Genomic DNA, 14,503 nt, shown 5'->3' on the forward strand with positions numbered 1-14,503 from the left:
CTTCAAAACAAGACCACACATGGATGTATTCCGAAAAAAAAGCTTATTATTAAATTATTTTTAAATGTTGCACGATGTTCCACCAGATATATCGGAATTGTTTCACTAAGTAGATCAAAAATGTTTCACTCGTTTAAATCGGATGTTGTTTCACCTTACATAAAAACAATGTTTCAGCAAATAGCGAAAGAATGTTTCCAAAATATGTGGGTTTTTTTGTTGTAATGGAATATTTCAGTTCACTGTAACACTAAATCTATACATAGTGAAACACTGTGAGTACACTAAGTGAAACATTTTCGGTGGAACAAAAAATAAACCAAATTCCCTTAATAGAGGGTTTCTAAAATATGTGGGTTGTTGCAATGGCAGGTGGGAGCAGAGAACGCGGTGGGGCCTAGGGCCTGCATGCATGCGCGTGGATGGAGGGGCGTAGGGGGGAGCGCCCGATCGGCTCCACCACCGTCGGGCGCCCGAGCCCTGTCATTCTCGTGTGTCATTCTCGTGTGGAAAAAAAGAAAACAAGCGGAAGGAACGGAAAAAAAGGAAAAAGCAGCGAAAATAACGGAAAAAGAAAAAAAGGCGGAAACAAAGACGACGAAACAAATACGGAATCTAAGGAATTAATTTTTTATTAGGTATACAGTATATCTCTACTACTATTATAAAAATTGAATATTTTTTATCGGTGTTTTGATACGTCATCCTTGTTTAAGTCAGTTTTGTTTAAGTCAGTTTTTAAGTTATAAGTATCCGTGTTTGAGTTGGTTTTTAACTTCATTTGCTTTAAAACTACAAAAGGAGTCGGATAAAAAATCTCTTTAAAAAACTTGCAATCTAAGGTGATGTTTGAATCTCCTAAAGATGAAGATTAAGTGTTTCACATAAAACAAGGTGGTAAAAAGTATAATTAATTAAGTTTCAATTATTACAAACTTGAAAAATGATTAATCTGATATTTTAGAACAACTTTCATATAGAAAACTTTCGCACGAAACGCACCATTTAGCAGTTTGAAAAGCGTGCCATTAATATCTAACAAGCCCAGTTAGAGAATCGAACGCGAACGTGAGACAAAAGTTGGACTCCTAATTGTAGCTCGATTTTATAAAAAAATATCTAACTGAATTCTAAATCTTATAGCAATAATAAGATTAAAATAGCATTTATCCGTTGCAACGCACGGATATTTTTTCTATTCTAATTTATACTTAATTAAAAAATAATTAAAAAATAAGTAATCCTTCCGATAGTTTTTTTTCGTCATCATTTTTTTCCGCAAGCAGATTTTGTCGCTGTTATTTTTGCTGCGGTTTTTTGCCCAAATTTTTCCCATCTCCACCTGTCCTTTTTTTTTGTCCGTCCGATTTTTTTCTCAGTGGGTGGCGATTTTTTCTGTCGCTGTTTTTTGGTCGATTTTTTCCTGCCACTGTTTTCCAATCAGTCTTTTTGAAGCGCACGTGGTAGGATTGAAGCCTAAATAGAGTGAGATACAATTACATGGCTCAGTAATTACAACCAGGAATTATATATAGATTCCAAGAATATGAATATATGGCCAAGTAGGATACAGACATTTTCTCAACCTATATAAAAACCAGAAAACACAAACAAGACTCATATATTCACCCAATAATTGATAATGCACCCAATAATTGATGTGGATACGGAGCAATCTCTCGCTCGATGCTACTCATATGCATCCAGATTTTTTTAAAGAAAACTGAACAATTTCCTGTTGGACGTCTGCGTTTACTGCCTTTACCACGACGGTAGGTAATTCTTTGCCCGCGGGAGGCAAAGGCGCAAGCAGTTACACGCTGGACGCGCGCTTAGGAGCAGCAGGTGCTTCAGTGCCCGCTTGCGCCACCGTCGTCGCGTCGTCCTTGGCGGCGGCGGCGCCGACGCAGCAAGAATGGCACCGGTGAAGATTCAGAAGCTCGACGAGCTCCCGGCGGTGGGAGGGGCACCGGCTGCTCCGGATGGAGAAGTGGAGCAGCAGGTGGGCGACGAGGTAGGCGGCGATGACGGCCACGAGGGCCAGCACGAACGCCGACGTCCTCACGCTCCGGCATCCCCCCGCCGCGAAGGCGCCCAGGAGGCCGATCAGGTCCAGCGCCATGGCCGCCTGCAGCGCCCGCACCCTGTACCCGTGGAAGCTGAAGGTGCTGCTCAGCAGCAGCATGGTGATCACCAGAGACGCCACGAACGCCGTCGCGTTGCAGTAGAAGAACACGCTGTACCGCACCGGGTAGTGCGCCTGTGTGTGTCAGATGAGCATGAGCTAGATTAAATTCAGTCCAACGACAGTTGATCATGTGCACACAAATTAGTTGATGTTTGGGCGCGCACACCTGGAGAACGGGGTCGCCGGCGACGTGGCCGTCGGCGTCGTCGGCCCAGACGCCGCCGGGCGGGGCGAGGCCGGCGTTGTAGGTGACGGTGGCGGCGAGGATGGCGAGGAGGAGGAGGCTCTTGTGCATCTTCTCCAGTATGCCCTTGTTATGCTGATCCAGCTCTGGATCCGTCGACGACGACGACGACGAACGTCCACCGTGCTCCGGCGCCGCCTCCATGGCCGGTGGATGGTTTGGCGCCATATGCTTGTGCATGCGACGATCGAACAATATACTTTATGTTTGAAGCTAGTTTTGGCAGGTTTTATGGTGCATTCTTGTGGCGTAGTGGTTAAGAGAAGTACTAGGTTCTCCAAATAGCGTTGTTTTGTGAGTTTTGCAGCTGCCGCATTAGCTGCTGACATCGATGTGTGACATGCTAATCAAGGCAGGAATCTGCGAGTTTCAAGTGTGTGGAACATGGCTGCAGACGTCTTCTCTATACTCCAAGAATTTTGAGAGGCTCAACTGTGTTTATCATTAGAGTTTGTGTTAAATATATGTACGTAGTCAGTCATAGTTTAGGACTTGGAGTTATAACAGATACAGGATAGAGTTAAAATCGAACTGTTTCTAAACTCTCTCTTAAATAGAGACGCGAACATATTGTAACCACATGATGACTTAGCATATATAGACGGGAGGAAGCGGCTGCCAGCATTAGTCGGTTGAGGGTCAATGTAAGGCCCCCTTTGATTTGTAGGAAAAGTGTAGGAACTTTGAAGGATTCTATGGAAAAAATTCCTATGAATGTCTTTAAAACAAAGGATTGAATCCTATATTATCCTTTAAAATTCCTATGGAATGGCTAATCCTATAGAGATTTTGGAGGAAAATTAGCAAGAGGTCTAACCTCTTCGAAAAATTCCTTTGAGTCTATCTCTCTCATCCGATTCCTGCGTTTTTCCTGTGGTCCAATCAAACGGTCATTCCTATGTTTTTCCTATATTTTTCAATCCTCTGTTTTACACCTGCATTCCTGTTAGAATCCTACATTTTTCCTATTCCTCCGTTTTTCCATTTCTGCGATTCAAAGGGGCCCTAAATCTGATGCGTTGTAATTATGTTGGATCGAAGAGAAGAGTGCCTGTAATCAGTGATCCCGAGATGTAGGCTTCTATTGAACCTCAATAATAAATACAATGTCTCAGTGTTATCATCGTGTTTGGATCTTGTGTTTCTTCCATATTTGATTTTAGACGGTGGTTTCGGATCGGTTTTATAACACATATTGCAAGAAAAAAATTGACATGCATGCAATTAATACAGGAGCATATATAAGCATGATGTATAGTATAGAATTTGAAGCCTAAAGATTTCAAGGAAAACTTTTTGACAGTGTACACAACCACAAGCATGTTTACATCACAGAGGACTACATTCATCTATTTTTTTTTCATGCTCTTTTGCTCAGCAATATTGGAATCACATTGGTATATATATCATGGAATCTGAATACAGAATTCATGAACATGATCATGGCTGCAAGAGGACTTTTCCCTCATTCTTTCTTCATGGAAGTCCTTGCCATTGGGTGCTGGAATATTTGGGTTAGAAGAAATGATCTCATCTTTAACGGAATCCCATCAACTTCAGGAAATGGATCTCATATTTTAGGGAGGATTTTACTCGGCATATGCACAGAGTAAAGGACGCAAGCAAACCCAGCTGGCAATCATGGATTCAATCGATTAGATAATTTGGTTTTGGTTTTGGATTTTCTTTTTTCCTCCCCTCTATATCCTGTTCCTCCTTGTACATATATTATTTATGCTGTTTTAACCATAAAAAAAAAGCATGTTTACATCTTTTGGCGCTTTTTTCTATCAACACACGTACTAACCCGAAAGATTTATGGTGTGAACGAAATTGCTAACCACCTTAATTTATAAAAGTTCCTAAACAAGAAGGGTTTAGAAAAGAACAAAACAATGGCTCCATCGAGGAATAAACCAAACGACATATTTACAAACGAAAAATAATTTGTGAATAAAATTTTTATATATGTGTTCTTAGTGATCTAAAAATAAAGACTGAAAAATAAACTTTGATAAAAAAACCCCAAAATCAACTCTAAATTGAAAATTCCAACTTTAGTTGATAAGTATAAATATAAACGAAAAGATGAGGCTGCAAGCTAGCTAAACCGGTTTAGAGATAAACATCAGCTCCGTCCTACATATACGTTTGTGTATACACACTACATTTAAAATCATTTTAGAAAATATGCACAAATTCTCATCCAAAAAAATTGCCCCGCCCCCTCACCAAGTTAAATTCGTGTGTGTAGCGTATCGGAATTAACTTGGTGAAAAAAAAAACAAATCCTTTTTTCAGATTTCCAATGAAGAATTGATTGCAACATTACGTTGTTGCTTTCCTATATATCAATCCTTGGAAAGAATGATCATATAATCAGCTCACTTCCCTTCTTCAAAATGATCTTCCACATGCGGACACATCATGCATATCATATCTCGATATGAATATATAACGATCTGGAAGAGGAGGTTACTCAGGCTCCTATATTACATAGAGACATCCACTAAGTGCGTAGAGTTTTCACACACAAAAAAAAAACATAGTTGCAACACTTCCAGAAGGTTAACCAACAGGCTTCAGACTACCAAAGCGAGACAGAGGTTTTGTTTATCCACATCAAAAGAGAAACAGGTCTTCCAGAATCAATTCACAAGAGGGAGCTGCAGCATTCATCCCATCAGTCTTCCTGCCTTGAAGCTCCATCCATACTTAGCGTTGTAGATCTCATTTGCCACCCGTCTTAGCAGTTGTCCCCTTCCAGTAGTATTATTGTTTCTTTCCTCCTTGGTCTGTAAAATTGCCCAGTCAGACATACAGTTAGCCACCTGCCTGATTATTTCTATAGGATCATTAGGTAGTATATTGTCAAAACAAGATTTATTTCTCATCTTCCATATTATCTATATGATAGCAGAAATTCCAACAGCTACCATCTTTCTGGTTTTCTTAGCAAATTCTTTCAACCAAGGTCCCATTAGATTTTGAATCCCATCAGGTATCTCCAACTGTGCTCCAAACAAATCTTGCCATACTACAACCAAAGAAGAGGTGTGTAATACTTTTTGTATTGTTACAGAACTGACATTTGTTTGTCCCTTTTTTCCACCCCTTTTGATCAGATTGTCCTTGGTGAGAATGCTATTTATGAGAGCTAACCAGATAAAACCTTTGACTTTTAAAGTAATTTTGAACTTCCACATCTCTTTAAAAGGAAACCCACTTGTCTATAATTTTAGAGCATGGTAGAAAGATTTTACAGTGAAAAGTCCATTTTTAGTTAAAGTCCAGATCAGTTTATCATTTTCTGCCTTCAAAGTGATCATTGCACACATTTTTTTTAACTGTTTCCCATTTATTAGCTATATCCCCAATCAAAATTCTCCTAAATTTAAAGAAATCCCAACCTTTCTCAAAGGCCTTTGCTACTATAATTTTTTTTTGTAAATGTAATATAAATTGTTCAGCAATTGTACTGTTCCCCACCCACTCATCTTGCCAAAAATGAGTCCTCATTCCATTCCCAACTTGTTTCCTACAAAAAGCTAGGAAAATGTCTTTAATCTCTAAGGCCAGACAAAAAATGAGAGTCTCCTTGTTTGTGTTTGATCAAAGCTAGAGGCTTGTTTTTTTAAATACTTGGTTCTCAGGATTTTCCTGCACAGTACTGGTTCATTTCCTAACTTCCAAAGCCATTTTCCTAGTAGAGCCATGTTCATTATATCTAAATCAAGGATCCCCAATCCCCCTTGGTCTTTTGGTTTGCATATCTCTAGCCATTGGACCAAGTGGTACTTTCTAATGCCTTGATCTTTTGCCACATGAAACGAGTTATAAAGTAATCCATTCTTATTTTTTCACTCCTTTAGGTAGTCATTGAAGGACATCATATATAGAGGTATAGTACTGCTGAGACTGGAGTTTATAAGGGTTAATCTCCCTCCTATAGCTAGTAGTTTCCCCTGCCAACAGCTCAACCTCTTATCTATTTTGTTTTCAGTAGGTTTCCACTCTGTTGTGTATTCTTATCTTATCCACGGGGATCCCCGAATAGCTCCTAGGAAGGTCCCCTTTTTTACAGGTTAGTATCGCACATAAATCCTCTTCCTCTTTCATGGATAAACCCACACTAAAAACCTCATTTTTGTGGAAATTTATTTTCAGCCCAGACATGTTCTCAAATAGGCACAAGATAAATTTCGAATTCTTAGCGCTTTCCAAAGAATTATCCAACAAGAATATTGTTTCATCAACATAATGTAATATAGAGTTTTCCTCCCCTAATCTCCCCACCTTTAAACCAGAGATAAAACCATGTTTTTTTGCATTATTGGTTAGGGCAATAAGAGCTTCAACTGCAATATTAAACAAAAGAGGTGAGAAGGTGTTACGCTGTCTTAACCCCTTATTTGTTTCAAAATATGGCCCCTCCACATATTAACTTTCACACATACTCTACCCCCCCCCCCCCCCCCCCCCCCTTCACTGTTTTCATTATCCAGTCATTCCATCTATCAGGGAATTCTTTAACTTGTAGCATTTGATATACAAAGGGTCACTTAATCTTATTATAAGCTTTCTCGAAATCCACTTTGAATAGCACTCCTTTTCCATTTGTAGTGTGCAATGAGTTCAAAATTTCATGAATGGCTACCACCCCTTCCTTTATATATCTGTGTTTTATGAAAGCAGCCTGGTTCCTACATATAATGTTTTATATCACCTCTGTTAGCCTGTTCATTAGGATTTTGGTGATAATTTTAAAACTAACATTGAGCAAGCAGATTAGTCGAAATTTTTGGATTTGAATTGCTTCTTTGCATTTTGGCACTAACGTTATCACTCCATGATTTAAACGTTCAATATCCAGTTCCCCTTTATGAAAATCTTCAAGAAGTCCCATTAGATCAGCCTTGATTAGGTTCCAGAATTTTTTATAAAATTCAATGGGAAACCCAGCAGGCCTAGGAGCCTTATTGTTTTCCATTTCAAACACCACTTTTTTCACCTCTTCAATGCTAAAAGGCTTCACCAACTTTTCTGCATCCTGTTTTGTGATTTTGGATATGTTGTCCAATTTTATCTTGTTAGATGTCTAATCAATCTCATCCATTTTTTTTTCCAAAATTTCCTTTTTCTTTTTCCTGTATAATCCTTCCCAATTTTTATTCCACCCTTTGAGGACTCTCCTCAATGCTTTAAGTCTATTTTGCCATCTTTCTATATTAGTTCCTCCCTTCCCAGAGTGAAGCCAAGTGTGTCCTACTACTTTTGACAGGTCTTCCCTTATGAACCAACTTAGTTCAAATTTAAAATGAAGATTAGAAGTTCTGTTTTCCCCCATTCTACCATAAGTGGGACATGATCAGAAAGAAATCTCTCTAAAGCATTGACTCTTGTAAGTGGGTGAATATTCTCCCACTCCATGTTAATGAAAATTTTGTCCAATTACTCATAAGTGGGATGATCATGATTATTGCACCAAGTAAACCTTCTACCACCCATGTTGATTTCTCTTAAATTGGATTGTTCAATAATTGCATTAAAAATGAAGCTCCACTTGTTTGTCCCTCCTCTTAGCTAGTAATGTTGAAGTCCCCACCAATAATTACTGGCTTGCTCAATTTCTGACAGAATCTAGCCAATTCCAGATGGAATTCACTCTTCTGTTCAGGCTGAGCAGTTCCATAGACTGTTATTATTTCCACTTCCCATTTGTCTTTTTGACTAAGCAAATGTATTTTGAGACAGTAATCCCCCATTTCCACTTTTTGGACCAAGCAATGGTTCTTATCAACAGAGAATTCCCCTAGATCTCCCTCCAGCAGGTAACAAGGTCCAATCAAACAATTTCTTTCCACTTATATAATTCAGGAGATTATTGTTGAAATCCTATTTGATAGTTTCTTGAATTCCAATAAAATCTAAATTATACTCATCAATAAGGTCTTTCAGATGTTTACTCTTTCACTACTAGAAAAACCATTTTTGTTGGTGGCAAAAATGAATTTTTGCTGGCGGCCACCGCCACCGCCAGTGAGTAAAGGCCAGTGATAATATAGTATTTTCGCTGGTGGTAGCCAACCGCCAGCGCCAATCCATTTTCTCTAGAGGTTTTCGTAAGCTAGCCATCAGTGAAAATAAATTTTCACAGGCGGTAGACTATACCAGCCGCCAGTGTTAATACTTGCCGAGGCTAAAAAAAATGACGGAGCGACACCGCTCCGTCCGCCTCCGTCAACGCCAGTTCAAATTAATCCCAAATCCACTCATCGATCTACAAATCCACAGAAATGTACATCACCAATTTACAGACACAAATTTCCATTCACAATCACACAAATTTCCATTCCCATCTCCAAACACACTAACCGGATCGGATCGTTGCACAAGTCAAGTCCACAGAAATTCACAGAAATCCAAACACAAATCCACAGAAATTTTAAGCCGCTACCACCTGTTGTCGCCGTCGTCGACCGAGCACCGGCCGAGCACCACCGCCCGCGGCCCGGCGGCGGCGGGTCTGCGCTCCCCACAGCCCGACGGTGACGACAAGATCTGCGACGCAGCCAACGACGAGGCCCCGCGGCCGGCGGCGGCTCCGCGCTCCCCGCGTGCTGGCGGCGGTGGATCCGCGCTCCCCGCGGCTTGACGGCGGCGGATCCATCCACCCCGCGGCCCAGCGGCGCTGGATCCACGCTCCCCGCGGCTCGACGGCGGTGGATCCGTCCACCCCGCGGCCCGGCAGTGGCGGATCCGTCCTCCCCGCGGCTCAGCGACGGCGGATCCGTCCTCCCCACGGCTCGACGGCGACGACCGTGACAACGAGGCCCCGCGGCGGGCGGTGGCTGCCCCGCGCTCCCCGCGTGCCGCCAGCAGCGGATCCATCCCCCTCGCCCTCGCCTTCCCTAGGACGGATACGGCGACGGCGGTGGAAGCCACGGCAGCCGGCGGTGGAAGCCATGACAGCTGGCGGCGGTGGAGAGAAGAGGAAGGCCGGAGCAGAGAGCCGGAGAGAGAGGAGTAGAGAGAGAGAGAGGAGGGAGGCTGAGGTGGGTGCATTTATGTCTCAAATTTATTTCCTCGGGCGGCGCTCCTAAGCATCCTCTAGCGAAAATAAGTAGTCCGCTAGGGAAAATAACTATGTTTTTGCTAGCGGCTCTTTTAACCCGCCGTTAGCGAATTTTTATTTTCACTTGTGGTTCGTAGCCCCCCACTCCTCGTTATATTTTTGCTGGTGGTGATACCATGAAAAATCAAAATTGTAGTAGTGTTTCCTTCACCCACCAATCCCTCTTAGGCCTTGTTCGTTTAGGGAGGGATCGGGAGGGATTGCACCAAAATCCCTGTATCATCCAACCCGGGACCAAATTCTCTTCGCAGCCCAAATGTGTGTTCGGCTGGGCCGGGGTGGGAAAAGTCCTCCAGCCAACCCACTCCTATTCCCCGGGTGGAAAAAAATCGCCACCGACATGATTTTTATTTTCCCCTCAGCCACAGCCTCGCCGTCTTCTCCGCAGCGCCACACGCGCCCCTCCTCATTCCGTCTCCTCTCTGCACAACTCCGTCGCGTGAGTCCATGGGGATGGGAGATCGGGGGGATTGGGTGGTTGTGCAGGGAACAACCCTATCCCCGTTTGGACTGTTTTCCCCTGGTGAATCAATCCACTTGCACCGAACAAGCCCTTATGTTCCAAACTATCCCTTTTATTTTGTACTTATATTATTTTTGGGTCTTCTGTTTTTCTTAGCTTTTGGAGTAACCTTACAAATCATAAAGTTTCCCTTAGCATTCCTAGTTTTCTTTTTTTTTTTCTGACTTTGACTGGATTTTCTCCAGGATATATTCTAATATATCAAGTTCAGAGTCATTGTCAGAGGCCAAATCTTCAATCACACCCAAATCAGATGTTTTCAATTCAGATATGTCCTCTGTCTGACTCTTTTCATTGGTTATTTTCAAGTTTTGTTGGAACAAATCCAATCTAAAAGTATTAAAGTTGTGTCCCATCATTTCTATTGTGCATCCTAAATCAAGTCTTATTTAAGAAGCCATATTGCAAAAGAGATAGTAAATTTTAGGGTGTGTTTGGTTGGGCTTTTCAATATGTTTTTGCTTTTACAAAAGTCAAAAGCCAAACAAAGGATCCAAAAGCCACAAGTGCTTTTGCTCCAAAGCTGCTTTTAGTGTAGTACAAATCCAAAAGCAGTCTCTATCCCTGCTTTCACTGGTTTTTGAGGGAAAAAATTACCCACCTCTGCTATGAAAAAAAAAACGGTTCGATGGTCTCCTTTTTGGACGATTCCACACTGCTAGCGCGCGGCCGTAGGGGGTGGAGAGGCGCATCTCCAGCGGCGCCCCTGCCCTCCGGCCGGCCGGCTGCCGCCCTCCCCGCTCGACGACGGGGCAGCCCCTGCTCCTCCCCGTCCGATGCCGACCCCGCCCGATGCTACCCCTGCTCCTCCCGGCGAGGCGGCGACCTCCTCCCCCACTGCATCTGCTCTTCCCTGTCGCCGGCGAGGCGACGAGCTCCTCCCCACCGCGCCCTCTGATTCCCGTCGCTGCCGGTCGCCACGAGCTCGCGCTCACCGATGCCCTTGCCCTCCTCCCGGCGCGGCAGAGGCGGAGGAGAGGACGGCGACGCCGCCGCCCCTGGTCCAGATGCCGTCCTTCTCGTCCCCGCCCGGCGCTGACGCTGCTCGTCCCCGGCCGGCCTCCGCCCGTCCTTGTCCGGTGCCCCCCTGCTCGTCCCTGCCCGGCGCCGGCTTGCCCAGGGTTGTGGCGCGCGGAGGAGAGGACGGCAACGACTCCGTCGCGCGCGTCTGCTCTTCCCCGCCGCCGCCGCTGAGGAATCGAGCTGCCGCGCCGGCGTCTGCTCTTCCCCGCCACTGCCGAGGAATCGAGCCGCCGCCGTTGAGGAATCGAGCCGCCGCGCCGGCGTCTGTTCTTCCCCGCCGCCGTCGCCGAGGAATCGAACCCGCCGCGGCCGGTGTCTACTCTTCCCCGCCGCCGCCACCTGTTCCCTAGTCATTAATGAAAGAGGGTATGATGTTATCGCCTTTGGTTAAGAAAGCATTTTTTGCTTCCTTTCTATCAATAGCACTCTCCAATGCCATTTTATCATATTTTTCCTTAAGCCTTGGGCATGCTCTCCTTGTTTCCTCAGTTGGTTATAATTTAAAATTGGGCCTATAAAAATTCATGCAGCATAGTACAAGTACACCGAACAAATAACCAATATGAACTTGGTGAATTTTTTCTGCCACCATGCTGCTTCGAATTCTCAAGGAGATTTAATCCCTTTTCACTAGCTGGAAACATCTCACGGTATCTGTAGAGTATTTCTACTAAAATTCTTCTCGTTAGAAAAATTTACACTTGACTTTTTTTTTAAAAAAAAAAACTATGGATCCATACATATGGGTAGTCCCATTGTTCCCTTGTTTCATTCATGACAAATTGGTAAAATCAACCGAGCATGATACATATCCATACTCCAGAGAAAAAAAAAAGTTTTTTTTCTGACAAGAGCCGAATAACATGTGTAGGCATGCCTAACATAAATGGATGCGTGCGTGCAAAAAGCAGTTTAAAGGAGATCACAAACTGCCCGATGCAAGAAAAGCTAATTAAGGGCCATGGCATATATATTGGTATGGGCGTATGGCCTCTGCCGGCTGCTGCTGCTGCATGTCTGCCCCTCTCGATCGATCAGACATTCAGATCACGTCGACATCGGTGGGAGGCGGGCCGCCGCAACACAGGCAGCAACAAGGTCGCCGCTGCTTGCTGCTACTACTACTCCCCGGCGCCGCCGCCGCTTTCGCTTTGTTGTTGACGCGGTCCATCATGTGCAGGTCGTCCTTGGCCTGCCGCGTCGCCCTGTCCACCACGCTCCTCGGCACCGGGCACCAGTGGCGCTGCGCCAGGCTCAGCATGCACGGCGACGTCCTCAGCACGAACCCGCAGCATTGCTCCATCACCCTGCATGCAGAGCAGAGGTGAATAATCAATTAATATATATATTCATCATCCATCCATTCAAAATTTCGAACCAAAATAAGGAAAAACACCAGTGATGTCGTGGTGGAGTCGTGGGTGCGTGAAAGTGACTATTACGTGTTTGCGGGAGGGCTTTCAACGGGATTTCAGTTAGATTAATTAGGGATGCTTAGAGGAGGGGCGGATCTACAGTGTATGAACCGGTGTCAGGCAACACCAACGACTTTCAGCAAAATCTATGCTTAAACTGTTTATCTATATATTATAACACTATGGTGTAAGTATAGTTAGCATACTATGACACCGCTAAACATGTTATAACACCAACGAACTAATTTTCTGGATCCGCCACTGGCTTAGAGCATGTGTTGGGGGTGAATGTGGTGTTGCGTGCGTATAGCAGGGTATACGTGTGCGCGATTGCCATGTAGGAAAAAGAAAAAGAACCAAAATTTCAATCCCTGGTGTCACCACTAGCATCAAGATTCATGCACGTGCAGCTAATTAATATTAAAGCTAGAGCTAGATGATTGGATTGGGGCCTACTCTCCCATGGCGATGACGCAGGCGAAGGCGAAGCCGGTGATGACGATGACGTAGATGCAGGAGGAGGTGAAGCGTGTGGAGCCGGCGATGTAGGCGCCGACGAGGCTGGCGAGGTCGAGGAAGGTGGCGATCATGAGCGCCACCACCTTCGTCTCCGACCGGTAGAACCGCTCGCTCATGAGCAGCACCGTGATCACCAGCGACGTCACGAACGTCGTCGCGTTGAAGTAGTAGAACGTCTTGTACCTCGCCGGCGACGTGTGCCGGAGCACCGGGTTGCCGGCGCTGTGCCCGCCGGGGCCCGGCTTGTCGTCCTGCCAGAACCCCCCCGGCGGGTTCAGCCCGGCCTGGTACGACGCCGACGCCGCCACCGTCGCCACCACCATCAGCCACCCGCGCATCTCCCTGAACCACTTGTTCCGCAGCGCCACCGGGTCCTCGTTCTCCTCCTTGAGCACGATGATGCCATGGAACGGCGCCGCCGCCGACGCGCCGCCCTGCTGCTGCGGCAGCGACGGCGTGATCAGCACCGGCATGCCGCGCTTCCCGTTGGGGACTAGGTTGATGGCCGCCGGCGCCGCCAGCTCGCCCGGAGCCGCGTCGCCGACGGGGACGGCGCGGCCTCCCGACGACGGCGACTGACGCTGGCAGTAGCACGACATCCTGGTGACGCTGATTGATTTCGTCAGTGCGCTATGGATGTGTCTAGCTTGGTTTAATACTCGCGTGGATTGTGAGTTGTGATTACGCTTTTCCGAATGACGTCCATATTACATGTGCATTGTCTGCTTTGCAAGCAAGGCAGCTTTCCTTTTCCCATCTTTGGTGAAGACGAAGAAAGGGTGCACATATGCGAATTTTTAAGTGGACAAGAAAGGAATTGTCCAATTATTCGAGATGAAGAAATTAAAATATATGCCCACTCACTAGAACGGATACCCTCATCTCAATCGGGCGGTAAGCCCCATCTCAATCGGGCACAGCGTCGTCACAGGCTAGAAGTCACTGATGTGAAGAGTTATCTCAATCGGGCAAACGGCCGTCACGGATGAATCTATCTCAATCGGGGCCTAAGTAAAGCCCGTCACCGATAGCTTTGACCCAGACGACCAGTCAAACTATAGCCCGTCACAGATGACCTATCTCAATCGGGCCACAATTAGCGCCCATCACAGATGACTACTAATCTTTATCGAGCCTAAACTAGAGCCCGTCACAGATGATACTCATCTCAATCGGGCCTAAACTAGAGCCCGTCACAGATGACTGCTGACCTCAATCGGGCCTAAACTAGAGGCCGTCACAGATGACTATCATTTCAATTGGGCATTTAGTTATGGCCCGTCACAGATGACTATAATCCACAAAAAAATAAATTTTGTTTTTTGGCTAGCCTCAAGCCTTTGCTAGCCATGCCCGCTGCAGAAATGACAGAAACAAACACAGATATCCAATATCCCCAGCTCCCCAGCATCACCCATTCATATACAAATGCATTCACATACACAGACATCAATAT

At 45.1% G+C, this 14,503-nt stretch overlaps 2 protein-coding genes across 2 annotated transcripts; both read right to left on the bottom strand.

The window, feature by feature from the left end:
* Positions 1-1,491: 1,491 nt before the first annotated feature.
* On the bottom strand, positions 1,492-2,671 carry LOC127777758 (uncharacterized). Its single transcript, XM_052304378.1, has 2 exons — positions 2,355-2,671; positions 1,492-2,260 (listed from the first exon to the last, which is right to left on the bottom strand). Exons 1-2 carry the CDS (start codon positions 2,610-2,612, stop codon positions 1,814-1,816), a joined length of 705 nt encoding a protein of 234 aa, XP_052160338.1. The 5' UTR covers positions 2,613-2,671; the 3' UTR covers positions 1,492-1,813.
* Positions 2,672-11,663: 8,992 nt separating this feature from the next.
* Positions 11,664-13,650, bottom strand: LOC127775760 (uncharacterized). Its single transcript, XM_052302049.1, has 2 exons — positions 12,985-13,650; positions 11,664-12,420 (listed from the first exon to the last, which is right to left on the bottom strand). Exons 1-2 carry the CDS (start codon positions 13,644-13,646, stop codon positions 12,156-12,158), a joined length of 927 nt encoding a protein of 308 aa, XP_052158009.1. The 5' UTR covers positions 13,647-13,650; the 3' UTR covers positions 11,664-12,155.
* Between the last annotated feature and the right edge of the window lie 853 nt (positions 13,651-14,503).

The sequence above is a fragment of the Oryza glaberrima genome, chromosome 6 (genome assembly GCF_000147395.1).
Source record: "Oryza glaberrima chromosome 6, OglaRS2, whole genome shotgun sequence".
NCBI classification, from domain to species: Eukaryota; Viridiplantae; Streptophyta; class Magnoliopsida; order Poales; family Poaceae; genus Oryza; species Oryza glaberrima.